Raw genomic sequence first — 24,120 nt, 5'->3', positions numbered from 1 at the left:
GCACTACTATTGTATTAGAACTAAGAACATCAATAATGCTCTATTTAAGCATTTCACTACATGTAGTGGTTTAAAAAAGTTTTTGTTTGCTGTCTTGGAACATGTAGTTAGAAATATAAGGGGGGGGTCCTATAAGGACCAACTTGAACAAAGAGAGACCATGTGGCAGCTCAGGTTAAGATCTGACAAAAATCCTGGTATTTGACTCAATTAATGACTCAGTGAATATTAAATTTGTTTTGAAGAAGAGAAGACTGAAGATTTTAAAATAAACTATGTTATGTTATTAGATGTGTGCCTTTAAATGGTTGTATTCCCTTTCCTAGTGCACTTTAAGTATTTGATTGTTTTATTAAGTAATTATTTTGATTTGATATATAAAGGGATGCTGTTGTATTTTATTTCATTCTGAAGAAGTCTTTTGAGACAAAAGCGATATTAAACTGTGTTTTGCCGTTATTGCTGGTGGTTTCCTTCATTGTTTGGTCAGACTGGTGGTTTGGTTTTTAATAGTTTTTGTTGCTGCTTCATCCTTGGGACTGTTTTTTTCTAAACCATGATTATAAATTGTTTATTTCTATAATGATTAAAAGAATGACAAAGATGATGCCAAAATTGATAGATATGGATCAATGTGGTTTTGCGGAGGGAAGGCAAACATTTGACAACATTAATAGAACAGTGATGATCCAGAGGGACACAGAATGTAAGAAAATTCCACCATTGTAGGTGGGTCTTGAATGTAGACAAAGCATTTGACAGAGTAAGTTGTGATTTTATGAGTAGGGCAATGGAAGCATTTGCATTCCCTGATAAAATTATAAGGTTGATTAGGAGGATAAATGAGGAATCATAGGTAAAAAATTCAAGTGGGGGCTACTCTATGATTAGTTCTGTTTAAGCAGGGGAACAAAGCAGGGGTGTTCTCATTCCCCTTTGTTATCTGAGTTATATTTAGAAATACTGGCAAAAAAAATAAGGGAATCAAAAATTCAAGGATATAACTGGTATGGTAGTCAAGAAAAGTAGGCTTTATTTGCAGATGGTTTTATTTTATACTTGATAAACCAGAAAAGGGCATTTCAGTGTTGTGTAACACTCTGAAACAGTTTTAAGTCTTTTTGGAATACAAAATTAATGAAGATAAAAAAGGGCAATATCTGTAAACTATGTACCCACACACAAATTGGTTCAGAAATACCCACAATTATGGGGACATGCTAAAATGAAGTATTGTGGAGTATGGATTAAAAAGGATTATGTTATGGCAGCTAAGGATATGTGGGAAGAGACTAAACAAAACCAAAGATAATTGGAAGTTCTGATTTATAGATATGGATAACAAGATACCACCAATGAAAATGTTTTTAGTCCCTTTAGTTTTATACCGAGATCAGATATATTTTTATCAACCAGAGGAGAAGTTTTGTATAGCAATTAATAAAAGAGTTAAATGGTTTTATGTTAGAAGGGAAGAAGGCAAGAACAGTGCTTTTTTTTGTAAACAAACAGATGATAGTACACATATGTTGCATTTGGGTCACCCCCCCCCCTCAGCCAACCCCCCACAGCCATTCCAGTGTCCCATTATTTGGCTACTTCTCCCCAGGTGCCATAAACACTGTTCAAAACTCTGTGTGCATACTGATTTCTCTTTTACTTCTACAACGATTACAGATATTTGGATTTAATTTAAAACTTTTATTTCAAATTTTCCAGCATAAACACTGATAGATGTTTGCTAAACAAAACAATACAGTCTCACAATGAAAACAGACTTAGCATAAAAACTTCTGTGACTTTGAAGCTCACATTCATTGAAACAGCACTGAAACTCATATTCAAAGAAAATGCATCTGGCCAGTGGCAGACTAAGTTTACCTTTGGGCTGTTTCAAATCATAGACCCCTTGCACACATTTTTAGGACCATGTAAAATGTATTTGATTGACCTTCCTGATTGCATTAAATTATAATATATAATAATTAAATTATATCCCTTGTATAATACAACACCACTTGTTTGAGAGTGTTTTAAATTTATAGCCAGTAAGCAAAGAAACAAAACATTTAAACCAATAATGCCAAAACTGCCCAATTCAGAACATTTCAACCATAAAAGGCCACTCAAACTTCTGTCATTACAGCTCACCAATATCAGTCAATATGCACAGTCTCTGCACAAGTAAAAGTCAACTGAATAATTCCACATTAAAGAGATCTGACTGTAACTAATGAAAAGGTTGCTGCTAGCAAAAAAAAATATTTAAGTATTTCATCTACAAATTCACTGTCTGCTGCCCTTGAAGAATAAATTGCCTATGTCACATTAAAAAATGATAAGCTGGTAATATTACAATAGGGAATGTATGGCAATCTAAAACAGTTTCATGGCTACTAGGCATCTTATCTAAAGGAGGGCATACTCAGGACTGCAGCACTCTGCCCTCTTAAAATCCAACACAATATCAGCAATCCATCTGCATGCTGTGGGAATAGAACCCACAGCTGTCTGCATCTAAACAAAAGTATGCTAACTGCTGTGCTACTAACACTACTTTAAAGCTTGACACACACAACAGTGATACCATTTTCTAAGCAAAGCAGTTGCATATTTTGGGTAGAGTATTCAGGTTCTTGTTTCCTATAGCTAAGGTACAGGGCTTGAACCTAGGCAAATTGCTAACCACCTGCTAACCCTAACTAGGGCATTTCAATGTCTCACACACACACACCTCAACTTTTTAATGCAATAAATCTGGACAAAGTCTAAAATAAATAGGAACAGATTATAAATATTTCTCTCATGAACTTAGAAAATTGCTAGAATAACAGGATTTGTGTTAGTATGCATTTTTCTTAAGGATATAATGTCTAAACCTCAAATATCTGTCATTATTTAGCAACTTCAATCTTTTTATGAGGAAAAAACAAAAATATGGTTCAAATATCTGGACATTCTGCAAAAACCTGGGCAGTTGAGGGGTATGCTGCCTAACACACACACACACACACACACACACACACACACACACACACACACACACACACACACACACACACACCATACCTCTCAGCCTCTTAGCTCAAGATGTCAGGGCAAAGCCTATCATAATGGGGGGACAAAGGCCCAAAACTTGGACACATTTTAAATATTGCTCTTATAAATCCAGAAAGTTGCTAGAACAACAGGATTTGTGTTAGAGTGCATTTTCTAAAAGATATGAATTCTAAAATTAAACTCAAATGCATGCCATTTGTTAGTAACTTTAATCCTTAGATCATCCGGTGATTTCTCAAAAAAAGACAATTTTATGAGGAACAGACCAAAAATATAAGGCAAAATCTGGACATTCTGTGAAAATCTGTACAGTTGAGAGGTATTGCACACACATACACCCCTACCTCCCTCTTAGACCCTCCCTCATACCTCTCAACATTTTAGAGCAAGAAATCTAGGCAAAGACACACATAACGAGGGGGGGGGCAAATGTCCAAAAATAGGGACACCATTTAAATATTGCTCTTGCAAACTTAAAAAAGTTGATAGAACAAGTTTTGCATTAGTATGATTTATTCTTATCAATTGCATTTGTTAAACAAGTATGTGGACTGGTCCAAAGATCCTTTTCAATAGAAAGGCAAGGCCACAAGGAAGTACATGAAATAATACATTATGCTAACACATGTTAATACAGAGAGGTCATGGAAGTTCTTTTTTACAGAAAAGTGAGACAGCTAAAAGAGAATACTTATGAGTATCACTTAGTTTTAGTGGATCTTTCATTAAAACTTTAAACAGTTTGTAGACTAAGAAAGTGCTATTAAATTCCTCTTCAGCATCCAATGTATGCAGTAATTCTTCTCACAGAAAGGTGTGGTCCAGAAAGTAAAAACAAAAATGACATCTCTGATTTATTTTCTTTTTGTTGGCTGATTATATGAGCCAATTTCTAAACATGCCTTTTCTCACAGCTTGTCCCTGATGGTACATTAGTAATTACAGGAAGTTTGGGTGGGTATCAGGGAATGTCTTGCCTCATTAGAGAACTGCCATAGGATGTTGCATTATCTCTAATTTTAACTCATACTAATAATACTGTGTACAATAGGCTTGTGAATGTGTATGTGCACCCAGCAAGGATGCGTCTTTCTGCATGCACTGACGAGCAGTAAACAAGAATAGAAACTCTCCCAAGATTAGTATTTATTTGTATTACATTGTGTAATGTATAGCCTAGTCTAGGCAAAACACATCCACATGCAGGTAAACTTTTAAACATTAGGGTGGTAAACACATTCATTCATTCTCTGATACCCATTTTATTGAGTTCAAGGATGGGCAGGAGCCTGTCCTGGTACATTGGTCAGAATGCAAAGAAACCATTTTTAGATATGATGCCACACACACACACACACACACACACACACACACACACACACACACACACACACACACACACACACACACACACAGTCACTAATAAATGACATGCAGACTACAAACAATGTGGGGGATTGCTAATTCATTTATGGCATGTCTTTGAGTTGTGGGAAGAAACTGATACACCCATTGAAAACCCATATGGACATACAGGACACAGAATGGTCAGCTGGGAGAAAGAAAATGGAACAGTAGTTGTGAGGAAATCCATTTACTGGTAAAATATTGAAGTTGGTGTTTAAATACTATTTCAGCAACAACAGTAGTCATGCAACAAAAGGAAATTCAATTACTTTTTGGTGGCAAAATATTTATGCAAAGTAATATAATGCATAAATGAATATGATGAATAGCACATGGGCATACTGCTTGTGTATACAAGCAACTTATTATGAAGGCACTTTTTCAATAATGACGGGCTGTTCATGAACAAGGATTATGACTTTGTTTCTCTTAATTGGAAGTGATTTGTAAGACACACCAACTAATGCATAGAAGTCATGCATTTAATAATTACCCAGCAACTATTAGTAATTTTTTTATATCAGAAAGAGTAATTCTGGCTAAGGTCCAAATGACCAGAGTTTAATTAGCAGTTTGGATGTTTGGCTGAGTTGGCAGGGGAAGAAAGGCATGTCCACATCCTGGATGAGAAAGCAACGGATATCAGGATGCATACAATAAAAGTCACTATAAGGAAGGGCAGCTCTGTTGTGTGCATCTCAGCAAGCCTTTACCTATGTTAATCTTTGGTAGTGGTTGTATGAGCATGTGCATTCACAGAGAGGAAAGTTCTGTGAGTCCCAGTGGTGATAAAGGCAGCTCTTCCCCCTGCCTTTGGGATGAGGTTAGACTGTAGAAATACCCTTACTGCCAGGATGATAACAAATATACAAGCAACTCTCATGGCTGCCTGCATGATTGCTCATCTGGATGTTCTTGCCCCTATATTGTAGTGAGGTTATTTCCTAATACAAGGGAATAAATTGGCAGAGTCTTAATGGTTAACAGCCACAAGGTCAAGATGTACCCAAAAAAGTTATTTCTTAAATGGCAAGCAGTTAAAACAAATGGATTCATGGTAACACATTGCTGTTGGTCATTTAAACAATAACCTATACAAATAACATTTTAAATACAAAATAATTAACTCAGGCTAAAGCCTGCTTTATGTATTCTGAAACAGACTGTGCACAGTATATGACTTATAGATAACTTAGTTATAAAATGGTGGCACATGTTAGCTGTAAGCATGTTTTCAGCACTACAGTGGATTTATGTTGAGAGATTAAAACTGCACCATCATGCCAAGAACACTAAGGGTGTTGAGAAACTTTCAACATTACTTAAGGGAACTGGTAAAGGACCACAGTGCGTACTGTACAATCTGTAGTATCAGAAAACTACTCATTCATATTACTATGAGATGTCATACATAGCCACACAGCAAGAGGTTCTCCATTTCAATTCCATGCTGGGGTGCCTTCTTTGAGGAGTCCGCATTGTTCTCCCTGTTTTTCTGTGGGTTTTCTCCAGGTGTTCTGGTTTCCTCCCACACTCCAAAGACATGCAGTAAATGGAATAGATATTCTAATGTGTGTGTGTGTGTGTGTGTGTGTGTGTGTGTGTGTGTGTGTGTGTGTGTGTGTGTGTGTGTGTGTGTGTGTGTGTGTGTCTGTGCATGTGTCTGTGTGTGTGTGTGTGTGTGTGTGTGTGTGTGTGTGTGTGTGTGTGTGTGTGTGTGTGTGTGTGTGTGTGTGCGTGTGTGTGCGTGTGTGTGTGTGTGTGATTGGTATGGAAGAACCACCACAGCAGACCTAGCCACCTGGCAGTGTGAATCTTGGCTGTAGATGATTGTCTCTGTTGAAGTGACGTCCCAACCGCATGTGGAAAAGTGGGAAAAGAGATTGTGGAAAGATGGATGCATGAATGCATAAATCATACAGGTTGTTTCAAGCCTGTCACCAACGCTATCAGGAATTTTTTTAATGATGCAGTTTCACAAAAGAAATCAAGGAAGTTACAGCATCTGGTATGCTATGGTGTTGTGTAAAATGAAGACCACTGCCAATTTCAGGAAGCTCTCAGTGAACCGTTATGAAATTGGTTAGTATATGAAATGCATAAAGCAACTTTACATAAAAAATAGTTTGGAAGGCAAACCTTACCCTAGCTAAAGCATGACAGACTGCAGTATCTTTGAGTGCTGCTCCAAGAGATTTTAAAGAGCTTGAGTAAAATTTGTTTCACTTTACCATCATTAGAGTGACTATTAAATCATATCATAGGCCAACATGCATTTAGTGTGCTAGAATTATTTTGTTAATTGCTGTTTCAAAGAAAAGTTCACTAGCGCATGTCATAAGAATGGCTATGTTAGTCAAATGTTTAAGATGGCCAGATGACAAAAAAAAATGGCTGACATGCCTGGATAAATACATAGTCGTGAGAGAATATCTGAGGTACAGCCTAAAGGTAATACAGAATATATGGTTCATGGCATAAAATGTCTGAAGGGACATTATCTAATCTTTAAAAAAATACTCCAGAGATATTAGGAATAGCACTAAAAAAGGAATAGGACTCTGAAACTGCCTAACAGTGGTTATCTACAGTATCTAGCCTTTTATTTATTAATTAAAATAAACCACTTTCACAAATATCATAAAAAAGCAAATGTACTAGTTTAAAATAAAGAGTGATCAGAAATTATTTCAGAAATATAGCTGGATCATTGTCAAATATGGCCCCAGGCAAAGGAATGGACCAGAAGCCTTCAACCATGCCAGGTTCCTTTCACTTGCCCAGCTTCCCACAATTGCCATAAAATAGTTCTCAGGCTTCTCAATATACATTCAGTTTTGCTCTGAACATTTAGAATGATCACATAGATTTGGATTTAATTTAACATTGTTATTTCAAATTTTACAGTGAAAACACTGAGGGACATTTGCTAAACAAATCAAAAGAGCCAATAAACTGAAACAGACAAGATGGGTAACACTAAACTGCTGTCATATGTCATATATACATTTATTTTAAATGCATCTGACAAGTCATTTGATTAAAAGAAACATGACTACTTTTTTTCTATTCAGTTGCCTACCTGCCTGCTTGCCTGTTTCAGCCATGGAAAGGAAAGTTTTTGACATTTATGTTTTTCCACCTTCATATCAGAGTATTATCAGACATGCTGGCAAACATGCTGTCAACTTCTCCCCAGTATTTCTACAGCCTTCTTCAGCTGTTTGTTTTTGGCACTGTCTTGTGATCTTGCAAGAACCTGATAAATACCTTTAGCCTCCAAGTTTTCAATGTATAGGATAAGTTATATGACCCCTAAAATAAACTCTATTTACAATCCACATTTCGCAATGCAAGCACCAAAAACATTCATTTTCTACACAGCTTCGGGCACAGAATGACAGCTACAAAGTGTGGGTGACACCAAGTCACTGTGTTTCATAATGTCATGCACATCATTTCTGAAGTCAGTTTTGCTAAATTAAAACACTATCACCAAACAGCAGAAAGAAAACAGAAACCCATTCCCAAGTATATCAGACGTCGGTGCATAGTCCAGACATATGAACCCTAATGACTGTGCTCCATTGGAGAACTAATTTCATTCTTACAGCATGCATCAGATTGTGCAACTGGCCAGAAAATAGGTATTAAGTAACCAGCAGAACATTCTGGCTTAAATAGGAGGACTGCAAATAATTTGTCAGGTAATTAAAAGTCTCTGTTTTATAACCTTTTCTTGCATCTATAAATATAAGAGGAGAGGACATTAATGGCAGAGTATATAATAGGACAACAGAGTTGAAAGATACTGATTTGTCCTTTATGTAACTCTTATTTTTACCAAAATACATCTTAATAAAAAAAAAAAAAAATACAAGCAACATAAATAAGGGCAGTGAAAGCTCAGAACCCTACATAAGGTTATAGCCTTGCATTCTTTTCTAGGGCAGACTGCTTTCTAGCTAATAATCAATGTTTTAATAAATCCATTATATATTTTCTTCCTTTGTAGAGGATGAACTTTCTGAAGGATATGAAACACACACACAGACCTACCTACTTCTTATACCTACACACACACACACACACACACACACACACACACACACACACACACATACACACACACACACACACAGACACACTCCTCTTAAAAACTTAAACACACACTCACACCTACCATTCACTTGTCTGGTCATGGTCCACAGTCCAAATGTCTTCAGAAATTCAAATTCTGCGCACGAGGACCAGGAAGATGTAAACTATCAGTCGCACATCACACAGATGCAGAAGATCTTCTGTGTCTATGCGACATGAAGCAAAGAGTGTTCTTAAAGAAGAATGCCCTTAAAAAAGAAAGTTTTTTTTTTTTTTTCTTTTTAAGAAACATGGCAACAGAGGTGCTGGTATGCCATACCAATGTGTACCAGACCAAAACAGCTCTGGTGCAAGAGTCAAGTTGGATATGCTGAACCTTCTAATAGAATAAGGTTGTTTAAGATTACTTGATCTGAAGGAGTTAAGGCTCCTATACACTGCACAAGCAGAAAGCTAACATTCAAAGTGAAAAGGGATGATGAATAAACAGGGGGGAAGCTCAAGAAATGAGAAGAGACTGGGATTTTGGATGTAGATCATTAACAATAACCATACAGAATATTATATTCATGAACTATCAGAAAGTATTCTAAGAACTAAGCCAACATAGGGATGGTGAAAGGAGATTCTGCTGAAAAGGATGACTGCAATTAGAGGTGCAGAGAACAGACAGGTGGGGGTTAGACTTTTTTGGAGAAAACTGATAAAAAAACCAAGGTATTGGGAGCAAATAATTAGAGAGTGAAAGGTAAAGGAACATGAAGATGCTAATAATTAATTTGGGCTGCAGGCTAGAGATTGCCTTCCTTTTTGAGAATTGATATCAGAGTACAGGCAAAGAGAAAGAAATAGGAAGATCCTAAGCAAAAGACCAGCACCGGTAGAGTTTTCAATAGAATCTGTAACTGAAGCTGCTGTTAAAAAGGATAATTAGTAGGGCATATAAAATGTGCATGATAACTATAGGCATCAATTAGAGGGGGTTAGAAACCATTTGGAAGAGAGCCTACATAGTCAATTCACAAGCAACCAATGGGGAATATATGTATGGCTCCCAAATATGCAAATTTAGTATTTTTTGCTTGAAAGTGTTTACATAGGTATGCGTATACCCCAAGCAGACTGCAAATAATTTTTCCTCAGATAGATAACAAATGCTGGAGGTGTAACTGGAAAGAAAGAGATAATTAGGAACATATTTTTGGGGAGTGTAATGAGGTGGCAGACTTTAAAAATTCCCTGTAGACTACTCTATCAGAACTACTGGATGAGCAAATTGGTGTAACTATGGAAATTATTGTTTTTGAGCTGTGGTAAGAATCAAAATTGCCTTGAATATAGTAAGGTCTTGTTGAGTTTAATTGTGGTGGCTACTAAAAAAGCATTTACTAGTAAATGGAAATCGAAGTCTAAACCAACCATACTAGAAGTAGTGAATATAGTAATGGAGATAAAACAACTGGAAGTAGGATCTTTAGAAAAGTGTGGGAACAAACAAATTACATAGAAAAAAATGTGACTTGCCAGATTCAATACATGCAGAATAATGTTTTGGAGGAGGAATGAGGTTTAAGTGAAGGCAGGAATTGAATGAGCTTTGTAATGTTTGACTGACAGTGGATAGATTGTATGTGATATATAATGTTTGCAAACTGAATATATGTCAATATTGTTTGTTTTCATTTATGTAAATGTATGATTACCTATGTCATAAGTAATAATTTAATAAAGACGTTTCTTGTTTAAAAAAAGAATTAAGGCTATATGGGAAAGAAAGATTATATCGGCATTGAGAAATGAGACATGTTCAGGGATAGGGATTCTGATAAGATGTGAAGGAAATAGTATTAGATGAGACGGCAGTAGTAGTAGAACTTGGGATGATGGTAATATGTGAAATGAGAAGAAGGGAAAGATGCATTACACTAATACTGATTATGTACATGCACAATACGCCTGAAAGGAAAAAGATGACTGAATAAATAAATTATTGTGTAATGGCATATATATATATATATATATATATATATATATATATATATATATATATATATATATATATATATATATATATATATATATATATATATATATATATATATATATATATATATAGACAGATATGCTTGGGTTGGGAGTGCCTTCTGTGTGGAGTCTGCATGTCCTCTCCACGGTCGCGTGAGCGTTTGAAAGACATGCGTTGAATGGGCATACCTTCATTGAAGGTTGGGCATCTAGCTGGCAACTCGACACTATAAAAACCAAATGCCAATCATTAGCGTACCGGAGTTCTGCTGTGGCGACCCCTAACCGGGAAAAGCCGAAAGACAAACAACAATATATATTGTAACTTATAGAAGGAAAAAAAGTTATACAAGATATTAAGGTAATGAAAGAGCTGAGAGAATGTGAATGACTGAGAGAGAAAATAGGAAATGCACATACAGAAGAGGAATTTTTAAAACTGAAATAAATTATGTGAGATATTTAAACAATACGAAGGAACTGATGAGAAAAAGGTTGAATTTTCAGATCACAGAGCATTACATTCCAGAACAGAAGATGACAGAGAGATACTAACTGAAGGGAAAGGAATAAAAAAGTTAATTCAGGAGGAAGAAATGAAGGAAAGCATGGCCAATTATGAAAGGAATTTATAATGAGCATTCACTATGAAAACTAGACATATTGGTGGGTGATATATTATGAAAACTATAAAAATGTTTTTGCAAAAGTTGAAAACAGAAAGAAAAAATAGGTAAAATAGAATATGGAGAAACTATGAGATAGAACAAGGGAGTGAAAAAAATAAGAAAAATAGAAAAAGAGCTCTATGAAAAAATACAGAGAGTAAAGACAATCATGTAAATACAAAAAAAATGTTTTTAAAACAAAAAAGAAGTTTTACCTTTTTAAGGAAAAACAATTAAAATGATAAGGGGAGGTGTGGTATAATATTAAACAAAAAGTGTAATACAAAATATCAACAGGAAGAAACTATGGAAGGTGTTGAAAAAGAAGCAGAAGAAGAGAATGGAATGTAACAAGGATATCTAGAAATCCTAAGAAAACATTCAGCAGAAAAAAATTAAAATGGAGTAACTGGAATAATCTGTAAGGGAGGTAAGGATGGAATCAGCACCAGGAGTGGATGGACTAAGATATGAATAATATAAATGAATGTAGGAGTGAAAAATGAGTGTTTGTTAAAATATTGAAAGAATGGTTGGAAAAGGTATAAAATAACAAAAGATATGCAGTGGAGTGATTACATTTATATGAAACAATAGGTACATAGACAGATAGATAGATAGATAGATAGATAGATAGATAGATAGATAGATAGATAGATAGATAGATAGCCTTATAGGGGTTTATGTCAGAAGACTGAATTTCAGAACCCTGAACTTCATATAGTCAAGACCATCATATGACCAACTTTCTGAAAACTCAAAAGCATATATATCGAGATCATGGTACAGTGGGGATCAGGGAAGTTACCATTTTCCCCACTGTACTGCAATCTCAAAGTTGGTATATATAATTTCAGGGGTTGTGTGGGTGCATGGGGGTATTGTGACTAAAACAAGATTTGGATGAGTGATTGTAATACACATATGTTTGTCATATGCAGATGATGTTATTGTGACTAAAACAATGTTTGGATGAGTAATTGTAAACCCCATGTGTTTATCATATGCAGATGATGTGGGTATGCTGACTAAAACAAGGTTTGGATGAATGATTGTAACAGCTATGTGTTTGTCATATGCAGACAATGTTGCTATTGTGACTAAAACAAAGTTTGGATAAGTGATTGTAAGGATACACATGTTTGCCATTTGCAAATGATGTGGATATTCTGACTGAAAACAAGGTCTGGATGACTGATTGTAATACTCCTGACTTTATCATATGTACACATTGTGGATATTGTGACTAAAAGCAATGTTTAGATGAGTGAGATTATAGTAAGGTTTGAAAATGTTTTTAAAAAGTTGGAGTATAGTTTAACGAATTGAAGGGTAACGGGTTTAGTGGTACTAAGAAAATGAATAAGGTATATTATCCCAGAAAAAAATATGTGTATTACAAGTGAAATTTGGTAGGCATGAAAGTATACTGGGGTGATTAAGAAAATTATGGAAGAAAGGTATTGGTTTTGTGGAAGTTTGAATTAAAAAAAATGTATATATTTGTACATATATGTACATGTATATATGTATATATGTGTGTGTGTGTGTGTGTGTGTGTGTGTGTGTGTGTGTGTGTGTGTGTGTGTGTGTGTGTGTGTGTGTGTGTGTGTGCATGTGTAAGTATGTGTGTAAATGTATATTTGGCATCTACACATCTGTTTTGGTAATAAGGAATATAAAAAGGAGAGAGGGGACAAAAATGATTGGGGGAAATGTTATAGTAAAAAGTGAAGAATGATAGAAAAATGAAGGAGAAGAAAAGAATGAAAAGAAGTAAGCAGAAAAAGATTTAACGGAAAGAATATGGAAATAAAGTTAAGTTATGAAAGTTAAAATTTAATGAATTTGATAGAAATAGAAAAGAATGATATAACATGGTCTTGGAAAAATACTACCTGATGTACCAATTGAAAGAATTAAAGGAAGCAGTAAAAAATGCTATATGAAATAGAAAGAAAAGGTTTGAGATGTTTTAGCAGGCAGGAAAACTTCTGTGGAAAATTTTGCTGGATAAATTACCAATAAAAGGTAATATGAAATATAAAGTTATAGAGGTAAGGAAAAGAAAGTTTATATTACTTCAGCAAAAATTCAGTTCACCGAACGGCATTTTCAGTTCGCTTATGTTGAAGATGGTGTTCATTGAACTGCTCATACTGAGACTGCGGTACAGTGAGGATTGGGAAATTTGCCCTTTCCCCACTGTAGTGCGATCTCACAGCTGGTATATATAATTAGCAGGGGTGGGGGCTAGGGGGCACAGCTCCCACAAGAGTGGATTTTGATGAATGGCATTTCTGATGAAATACCGGTTGCTGAACTGTCACTTCACTGAAGTGATATAGACCCAGGAAATGTAATGCGTATAATCAGGAAAAAGCAACAGAACTTGTTTTCTGGAGTGTAAAAAGAATGAAATGTTTTGGAAAAAGTTTCAACATATATAATTGGGAAGGATTAGGAAATATACATATGGATAAAATATTTTAAGGAATGCATGAATAAAAAAAAGACTGTGACGTTGACAAATGGGGCAAACTATTATTTGCAGCATTATGGGTATTGTGGAAAAGAAGATGCCATTGATTCTTGTATAGTAAAAGTTGACAAGATAAAGACATGTTCATTGAAATAAGATGTTTATCAAAGAAAGGGTCAGGGATAGAGGGTCAGGGAAAGAGGGAAGGGTGATCTCCACACTCTTGATCCCACACAGTTTGGCTTTGTCAAGGAGATATCCTGCCTGCTGAACCTGGTTGACTTCCTCGAGCCAGTCATCAAGGCTGTGGATGAGGGTAAGGTAGTGCATGCAGCCTACCTCGACCTGGCCAAGGCCTTTGATTCCATTCTCCATTCAGATATCATTGATAAACTCACCAAACTAGGCATCAATCCTTACATCACTAGGTGGGTTTCAAATTGTCTCACAGACAGGACCCACAAAGTGAAAGTTGTGGATTCCAAGTCAGATTGCCAACCAGTCACAAGTGGAGTCCCACAGATCTTGGTCCTGGGCCCTCTCCTGTTTGGCATCTACTTCTAAGAAGTCCAGGCCAACACAGAAGGACTCTGGTTGACCAAGTTCACTGATGACTGCAACCTAGGAGTCATTATTAACTCCCCAAGTGATGCAGACATCCTACAAAAGGGCATCTCTGAGACCAATGACTGGTGTTGGAACCATGGCCTGAAGCTTAACACCAAAAAAATGGTTTATCATCCCTTTTGGAAAAAACTAATTTCCCATGAATTACCATGTTGATGTGAACCCACTGAAGGGGCCATAAGAGATCTGGGCACCCAGATCGACAACCACCTCACCTTTGACCATCACATTGCCATTGTGGTCAGAAAGTCCTTCTATGTAGCACATCTTATAACCACAGGTTTCAGATCCAGGAAGAAAGTGGTCATCATCCCTCTCTACTCATCCCTCATTAGACCAGTCATCGAATATAACACCCCATTTGGCATGTACCTGACCAGACACCTACAACAGCTGGAGAGGCCACAAAAGTACCTCACAAAAAGGATCCTATGCCTTAAACACATGTCCTACATGGACAGACTCAAGAAACTTCAGCTGTTCTCAGTCTCTTATTGTCTACTTAGAGGTGATCTCTGCTTGAATTACAAAGCTACATCTGACCCAGTCCTACTTGAAATGCTACACCTAAAGAAATCCCAATCCCCGTGCACCACACGCTCCAGAGATCACAACCTCAGCTAAATTAACAGAACATGCTGGAGGGACAGGTTCATGTCCCAAAGACTGCCCATACTCTGGAATAAGCTTCCCATTCATGTCAAGCACAGCACTTTGCTGGCTCTCTTCAAGAGAAATCTTGACAAGTGGATGGGTAACAGAAACTTCACCCCAGGAGTCACTCCAGTTGCCCTACTGGATAGGGGCACTGTGAACTAACATCGGGTAGCATGGTGCCTGAGCAATTTTTTGGGGCTAGGCTTGTAAAAGCTCCAGGGCCATTAGCTTAGTACACAGATATGAACCCATGAATAAAATCAGTAACAAGGGAATATTGTTAATATGATGACAACGTGATTTTAACAATATGAAAAGTGTAAATATTATTATTCTGAAAGTATAAATATTGTCAATATGGAAGTGTGGGGTGGGAGGTTGGCATAATGGCTAAGGTGTTTACCTTACAAACATAAGGTGCAGGGTTTGATTCTCACATGGGGTAATTGGCTAGGCTGAAAATGATCCACAAGGGCAGTTAGCCTAGTACTAATCTATGAACCTATGAACCTAATCTATGAACCTATATAACTAGTGTAAAAATCTGTATCATATTAAAATGCATAAATAAAACGTTCCCTACTCTTTTTTTCAAAAAGTGTCCGTGGATCTTTTACATCTAGCTACCACTAACTCAGAAAGATGGGACCTTGGTTCAACTTCTCTTCTGAAGGACGGCACACTCAGGAGTGCAGCATCCTCTAATGTTACACCACAGTGTGACAAATAAAAAATTAATCCAACAAGGGTTGATTTTGAACTGCAGCCTTTTGATCTCCCAGCACCAAAGACAAGAATACTAACTATTGAGCAACTGATATTAAAAATTATCATCAGTCCCTTTTTCCCATTTTCCACATGGGGTCAGGGTGTTGAGTCAATTGTTGCCATCTCACTCAATTCAATACCACTCTTCTGTCTTTTTCAACAATCATGTCTGATTTTCACAGGTCTTCTCTCACACAATCCATCCATTTCTTTGCTGGACATCCTTGTTTCTTTTTACATTCTTCCTGTCTGTCTCAAATCTTATTCACCAGATTGCCAGCTACTTTCCTGCACATGTGCCTGAACCACAGTACTCTGCTCTCTTTGATCTTCTCTGCAACTGAAGCTACTTGGGCTTCTGCTCTGATGTCTTCATTTATTTGTGTGTCCCACAGTGTGCACCCTAATACCGGCTTTAGGCACTTCATCTCCACCGCTTCTAGCTTCCTCAATTGCTCTGCCTTCACTTCCCGTGTTTCTGTACCATGCAGTAGTACTGGTCACACCACTGATTTGTACACTGTGCTTTTCAGCTTATTTGGCATTCTTCTGTCATACACTACCCCTGACACTTTGTGCCATTTGGCTGCAGCCCTTCTGATTCTAGCTTTGACATACTCATTCCAACTTCCTTCTCCTCAGCCACTTCCTCCAGATACTTGAAGCTATTAATCTGTTTTACTACTTTCCCTTCTATCTCAGTTTTTTGGCTTCTTCTGATTTCCTCCATTTGCTGCCATTACAACTGTCTTATCTGTACTCATTTACATCCTGTGTGCCTTCAGTTTTGCATCCCATTCCCCTATCATTTGCTGAAGTTCTTTTTCTGCATCTGCCTGTAATGTCACATCATCTGCATATAGCAGTTTTGTTGATATGTCTCGTGTTTGCTAGTGAAGTCCCTCACCAGTATGAACAGCAGAGAGCTCAGAGCTGAAGGTGATTGTGCCATGTTGCATTAAAAATATTGCGGAATGTTAATGGCCTTGCAGATTTACATAAGAAACAGAGAGCACTGACTTGTATTAAGAAATGTAGGGTTTAAACAGTTATGTCATAGCAGATGCTTCTAGACAAAAATGAACATCGTAATTTGATAAAGAAATGATTCCATGGAGGATATTCATCAGAATTTGGTAGGCAAAGAAAAAGATGAAAAATACAATTTATAGGGAAAGGTGCACACATTATGATAGTGGAAGAAAAGAAAGATACTTATGAAAGGTTTGCATTGACAAACAGATACTGGATGGGAAATAGGAATGCTAAGGCATGTATTTATATTCCCCCTAAAACAAAGACAAACTTTAGGGGAGATAATACATTTTCAACAAGGCATTCTGTTTATGGGATAACAGTAATGAGGATGTGCTAGGGATTCTAGAAGGCATATTTTAAATAAAGAATAATTTTTAGGCAATACCTAAAAGTATTTGGTATGGAGGATATTTCTCAATTAACAGGAGTTCAGATAGAAATTGCATAGTATTCCCAAAATATAGCAATTGGTCCACAATGGATAGAAACTGCATGTCACAGAAGCATGAGACTTACCTGCTAACTGTGCCTAATCATGCCCCCTATAATGACTAGGATAAGGAGACTGGGAAGTAAAATAAAATCAATAAATCAGCATCACCCTGCATATTTACTAAAAAGAAAAAAGAGGTACTAGGTAACAGACAAACTCTGAGATTGTTACATAGATTGAAACTGCGGAAGAAGTAGCTCTTGCGTAGGTGAAGATGAAATTGGACTTTCAAATGTGACAGAAATAATGGAAGAGTTGTGGAAAAATTATAACAGAAATGATTTTAGAAAGGCTGACTGGTAAAGGTTAAGTTGTTAAAGAAAGGAAAAGTTTCAAAAAAATATCAGATGTAGACAGCTAAAGAAAAATAAATGAGCACTTAGACAACATTCGTGAGTATAGAGGTATTGTAATTAAAAAATAATGTTGACAACAGCCTCAGAGTGCAGAAACTGTTACCACAAATACTTAGTTGGCAGAAAGTACAGAGATCAGTTGTCAAACTTTGAGACCCTGGTACAAAGAAAATAACCAGAGACCCTGAGGAGATATTGACGATATTAAGGAAATACTATAGAAATCTGTATAAAGCAGAGGATTTGACTAGTCAGACTTATAGGTCTATAATTGCCTGAGTTTGTGGAAGGTCCTCTCTTATGCAGGGAAATGACTGTAGTAGCTCTCCATTCACTTGTTACTAAGCCTATATGGAGACTGAGATTAAACAGTGATGTTTACGGGTGTGGCTAAATCATTCTTTATGCTATTTAAGATGCATCCGGGGATATTGTCAGGACCCATTGATGCAGTATTTTTAGCTTTTGATTGCATTTTTTGAGCTTGGTCTTGTGTGATAGCTGGAGGCGAGCAAGTTTCAGGTATATCTTGAGGGACAGATAGAGGGGAGGGGTTAAGTTAAAGCTAAATTTATCTGCCAAGGAGGTTCACTATATCTTTAGCCTCAATGTAGGTAACATTGGTCACAATTAGCTTAGTTCACTGCTGCATTGTGCTTTTGAGATTATGGACATAACCAAAAAATGGCTTGCGATTGTCTTTGGCTTGTGTAGCTATTTTAGCCTCAGACTTTGGTGGATTTTACGAAGCTCTTCAGCTGTTCGTTATTTCAGTGACAATTTATTTATTTAGTTATTTATTTATTTATTTATTTATTTAACATTTGTTGACCAGGAAAGTCTGACTAGGTTTCACAGAGCCTGTTTTCAGCAGAGGCCCAGGGAGAAATGCTCCAGATGCATGTCTTTGGAATGTGGGAGGAAACCGGAGTACCCGGAGGAAACCCACGCAAACACAGGGAGAACATGCAAACTCCACACAGAAGGCACCCCAGTCGAGAATCAAACCGAAGAACCTCTCACTGTGAGGTGACAACATTAACCTCTGCACCACTGTGATCGTGGAGGAAGAATGACAATGGCTCTAACATTCTCAACATTAATCTTCTTACTGCTGGTCAGAATTCTTTTCCTTTTATTATAAAGCTTGTTGATATTATGGTTCCACAATGTGGGTTTGTTTCTGGTGTTTGCCCTGATTTGTTTCAAATGGGGTACATCTGCTTTTATGCTGGTATAGTGTGGCGGTGTATGTTTATGCATATTCAATGAAGTTAACTGAGTGTTGTTGGGATTTGAAGCTTGCCAATATCATATATATAATATATAAGGAATGTCATTTCTCTTAAAGAAATTTCTAAATGTACCTTGGGTGGAAGAGATCTCGGGTTTCAGTTTTATTCTGAAGGAGACTCTTTATGGTCAAACCTAACAAGTAATGAAGATATGCAAGGGATGGTGCAAGATGCTCCCTATTAGTTAAGGACAAGATCCAAGATGTTATTCCCACTAGTGGGTAGTCCATCTTCCAAGACATTCACATTGACAAAGTCCATGAATCTCTGAGCTTGTACACTAAGGGTGGTATATGTTTCCCAGTCTATAGTTTGATAGTTTAGATCACCTAGGAAAATGGTATTGGGTTTAATTATGAGTGATTCTAGTTCCTGTAGATAGGCATTGTGGCTTTTTTAAGTCATAGAGGGAGTTCTATAACTGGCTAATACATATGGTAAGGGACCTTTCTGACTGTTATTTAGATATGAAGAAGCCCTAGTGCATCATGCTGCTTTACCAGCCTTGATGTGACCCTATTCTGGAGAGAAAGAGTATGGCAACTCAAGTGCTCTACAGCTTTTAAAGCTGTGTAAGTTGCTAGATGCTGCTCTGTGATGCCTGTTTATGCTTTATGTAACACTAGAGGGCAAAAGTACATCTGAGAAAGGTGCTAAACAAAGATTTCTTCTTACAGAATTCAGAGAATAATTGCTGTATTCCATGTACTAATTATGTTTACACAATGTATTTCTAGCCTATGCATTTCTTATGACTCTCGTACTATTACCATCTGTGATCGTGGAGGAAGAATGGCTGAATACAAATACACACAGACACACACACACTCTCATATATTTATACATCTCTACATATATCTATATATCTATATATATATCTATATATATATATATATATATATATATATATATATATATATATATATATATATATATATATATCTTAATATAGATAGATGTAAAACTATGCATACACATGAAAAAAAAAATATATATATATATATATATATATATATATATGTGTGTGTGTGTGTGTGTGTGTTTGTGTGTGTGTGTGTGTGTGTGTGTGTGTGTGTGTGTGTGTGTGTGTGTGTGTGTGTGTGTGTGTATGTATAGATATAGATATGTATATATATATATATATATATAGAGAGAGAGAGAGAGATTACTTGATTAATCACTTTTAAATTTTTTGTTCATACAGGCTGTCAGTTTGATCCAAAGGTAGTAATCAACAATGCAGTTTCCAATATCATCTGCTCCATTTTATTTGCTCAACGATTTGACTACCACAATAATACATTCAGCAGGCAACTTGAACTCATTGATGAAAATGGAAAACTTGGTGGTGGAATATGGGCAGAGGTAAACCTGAAATAAACTTTCCCTCTTTTTCTTTTTTTAAGTTTTTTTTTTTTTTTTTTTTTTTTTTAAGTTAAAGACATAGCATTTAAGTTTTTTACAATGCAGCTCATATATATATATATATATATATATATATATATATATATATATATATATATATATATATATAAAACACTAGCATCTACTTAGCTCAACTAAAACAGTATATTTGGAGCTCCAGCCAGGATTGATAGACAAGTGATGCAAAGTGTGCATTTGTTTGGGAATCACCCACCACACACGTAGGCTAGTACAGTCTTGTAGTGATTCATAGTCCCATATTGTGTTACAATACAGTGAGCCAAATGTATAGCAGAATATATAAGTAAATGACATCATACTGACAAGCAAATGAAGAAAATTTATATATTTATATGGGTATAAATGTTTTTACTGTCTTATTAGGAGTTCTTGTTATGAGCTGATAACTGTTAAAAAATGCTTAAAAGGACTGTTTCGTATTGGAAAGAACTGTTTTGTACTGGACTTACTTGCTGCCATTCATGAATTAAATTATATTTTTCCAGCTTGGAGAGCCAGTTTGTCTTTTCGTGTTATCTTACAAGTTTTTTGTGCCTGTTTCATTTTTTAAGCAAATGTAGAAAGGTAGAGAAATAACCTCCTCATGCTATTTAAATGTATGTGAGGTGAGATAGTTCCTGTGCTGTAGAGGAATAAAGCCCTAACTACAGTCCAAGCAACCATGTACAAATAGTGTCTCAGGCAATTGAGAGAGCTGGCAAAAGATGATGGGAATTTGTGGTGTCTGCCAGCTCATCCAGCACTGCGAAAGGAGGGCAGCAGTGTCCCACCAAATGGATGGCACTTAGCAGGAGTTCTAGATGTAGTACCCATGCACTATGAGTCTATGAGCATGAGGTATCTGCATGCAATGCATGGATCTAAGTCAAGAGAGCATGCAGAGGTACATTCTTTGAAGCTGCAGCATGAGGTGGAGCTCACTGAGGCACCATAAGGGAGGGAGTTACTACAAGGGGAGAGGATGGGACTGCTTGCAAACCTGAAAGCTGGTTTGGTGTATTCCCTATCACCTGCTTCTCACATTAAAGGGAACAAATAATATAATAAGGCACATGGCAGGAACAAATGGACTGCAGGGCTCCCACTTATCTCAGGGATGCCTGGGTCTCACCCCTGAAGGAACAAATTGGCCAGCTGAGCAGTGAAGCCATTGGACAGGTCCAGTGGTGAGGAAAATGTATGTAGTGGAAATTGTGTAGTAATGTGTACCTGACTATAAAAGAAAAAAGCACAGCAAACATTTTGGAGTTGCCGATAGAGACAATATTTGGAGCAGTGGCATCAGTCATGCAGCAGTTTACTGTACTGCATAGTACTCTGCTTCCTGCTGATATGGGAGAGGTTGCATCCAAAGCCAATGTAAACCTCACTGTCACTGAGTGACATGAAATAATTTCCCAAAATCACAAGATCATCGATCACTTAAGAGTAGATTAGGACATTGGATAGACCTTGGTCTGACATTAGTCACACCCACATGGAAACCATAAGAATACATGGTTGTCCCATACCTGTAGAGATCAAGGTATGCATAACTCTTTCTCTCTGAGCTACAGAGAGCTTTTGGAAACCATCTGAGGCCATGTTGGGTATTTCACACTCCACCACCTCTAGAATACTCACAACTTCCACTGCATAATGCTTCTCCAGGTGGAGGATCACATATTGTTTCCTAACACACAATAGGGGAGCACTCATGCCATGAGTGCTTTGTATAACATCACATATGGTAACATTCCATGGCTTTCACACACATTGTAATAAGTCCCATCTGCCCTTCAGTCACAAACGTTTGTTGAAAAGAAAGGTTACCAATTTGTGAACCTCCAGATAGTATCTGTCTGTATGATGCATGCAAAATCATAACCTATGTGTTTGCACAGCAGCCAGGCAGTTTTCATGTTTCACATATGTGGCACACATCTTATAGATGTCATTCTTCCTACATAGTGAAATTCAACAGTGCCATGTTGTTGCTAAGTGCAGACACTGTGAGTAACATTAATGCATACAGCTATAGGTTATGCTGCTCATTGCAGGGTCAAGCCACACTGTGCATCAGACATTCCCACATTCACCACACAAAAGTTACAGTTGAACGAGTCATAGTCATCATTATGCACAATTGGTTAGGGACAAAATGACATACACCTGTCCACACACAATGGGTGAGAGGGATGTCACAGGAGACAAATACATTAGTCTTGAGGAGACATCACATTTGCTTCCTGCTGCTGTAGTTGAGATAACATCCAGTAACAATGCAAACCTCATTGTCAGTGGGTGACATTAAATAATTCCCCCACTCACAAAATCATTAATAAATCAAGATATTGGACAGGCCTTTTTTTAAACATACAATCTGTAGGAATACATGCCTATCCAATACCTGTGGAGAACAAGGTATGAGCATCTCTTTCAATCCTAGCTATGTTGACAGGTGGTCTGTGTCAAAGACAGTTTATTCTTGCAAAACAGAAGGAGTGCCACTACATGACCATGGCCTATGGTCATTTTGCTGGCATGCTGCATGAGGACTTCAGGGCTACCTGGTAGGATTGTGTGTGCAACCATAGGACCATGATGTGGTTGTAGACTGCTCATGAGAAGTACTGCTGGAGGAGGCCTGGTGTAGTGGCCACCTATGACAGAGGCTTGGTAGACTGCCATATACTTCCAGATGTACTTGAGGACTGTATACTTCAAAATTGCTCCCTCCTATACAATCACTCCTGGCATGCATACTCTAACCTTTAACAACACTGCCACTGTGGATGGTGACAGTGGAACTAACAATTCTTTGAATAGAGGGATGGTGTATGTGCTGCCACAGACATCAAGAGACCAATATGAACTGTGACTCTGAACTCTGACCCCTCACAAACCTGATGGTATCTGCTCCATGATGAACTCACTAGCTATAGACAGAACATGTGTAATACTCCAGCACATCTGCCTACTCTATGTCAGGGCAACTGCAACACATGATGGCACAAGGCACTCCTACAAGGCCGTACAGTGCTGTATATACTGACAGTGCTCTTCTGTGAAGCTGCAGCAGCACTGAAACATTTCTGGTGCACAGAACCCTGGAAGATCCCTCTTCAACTAGTGACAGTGAATGATCTGAATCTATACCTCATGTTCATTTAATGGTGAAGCTTGCCCTTTATCCTGTGAGTGGATACTCATCCAGAAGGGAGACTATCAGTGCCACTATACCATCAGACTGTATCTTTCTCATCATCATTTTCAGGCCCTGCACAAATTACAACATATGTCTGTTGTGGGTCTATATTAAATCGTTGACCGCTTGGGTTGTCGAACGCCTAAACGTCAACACCTAAACCTCAACAACTTAAAATCATGAACAGCTGTTTCCACACAGGGATACAAAGATGTTGGCAAAAGTAAAAAAAAAATTTAAACAGAGATCAAGTGGGGGGGGGGGCTTTGCCCCCCACACCTCACCTAACTAAATTTACCAACTCCAAGATCACTCTACATTGTAAACAGGGCAATATCCACATAACGGCCAACCGACTTGTTTCCCCTGTATGGAAATGGCCGTTTGCGATTTTAAGTTGTCGATGTTTAGGTGTCGACATTTAGGCGTTTGACAACCTAAGCGGGTGATGATTTAATATAGATCCTTCTATTGTCCTGTCCCCACCTCTACCCGTGCTGTTATTGCAGT

The 24,120-nt window shown here is 37.2% G+C and overlaps 1 protein-coding gene across 1 annotated transcript in view; it reads left to right on the top strand.

The window, feature by feature from the left end:
* The window catches only part of LOC122809619 (cytochrome P450 2J6-like), a 691,727-nt gene that overhangs the window by 384,035 nt on the left and 283,572 nt on the right, over positions 1 to 24,120 (top strand). Inside the window, exon 4 of the mRNA XM_044081252.1 lies at positions 20,182 to 20,342. Coding sequence (XP_043937187.1) covers positions 20,182 to 20,342 — 161 coding nt within the window. The remainder of the gene's footprint in view (positions 1 to 20,181; positions 20,343 to 24,120) is intronic.

This window comes from Protopterus annectens, chromosome 8.part0 (genome assembly GCF_019279795.1).
Source record: "Protopterus annectens isolate FY-2018-M chromosome 8.part0, PAN1.0, whole genome shotgun sequence".
Classification (NCBI taxonomy): Eukaryota; Metazoa; Chordata; order Ceratodontiformes; family Protopteridae; genus Protopterus; species Protopterus annectens.
Note: the sequence above shows the minus strand (reverse complement) of the source record. Positions and strands in the feature narration are given on the sequence as shown.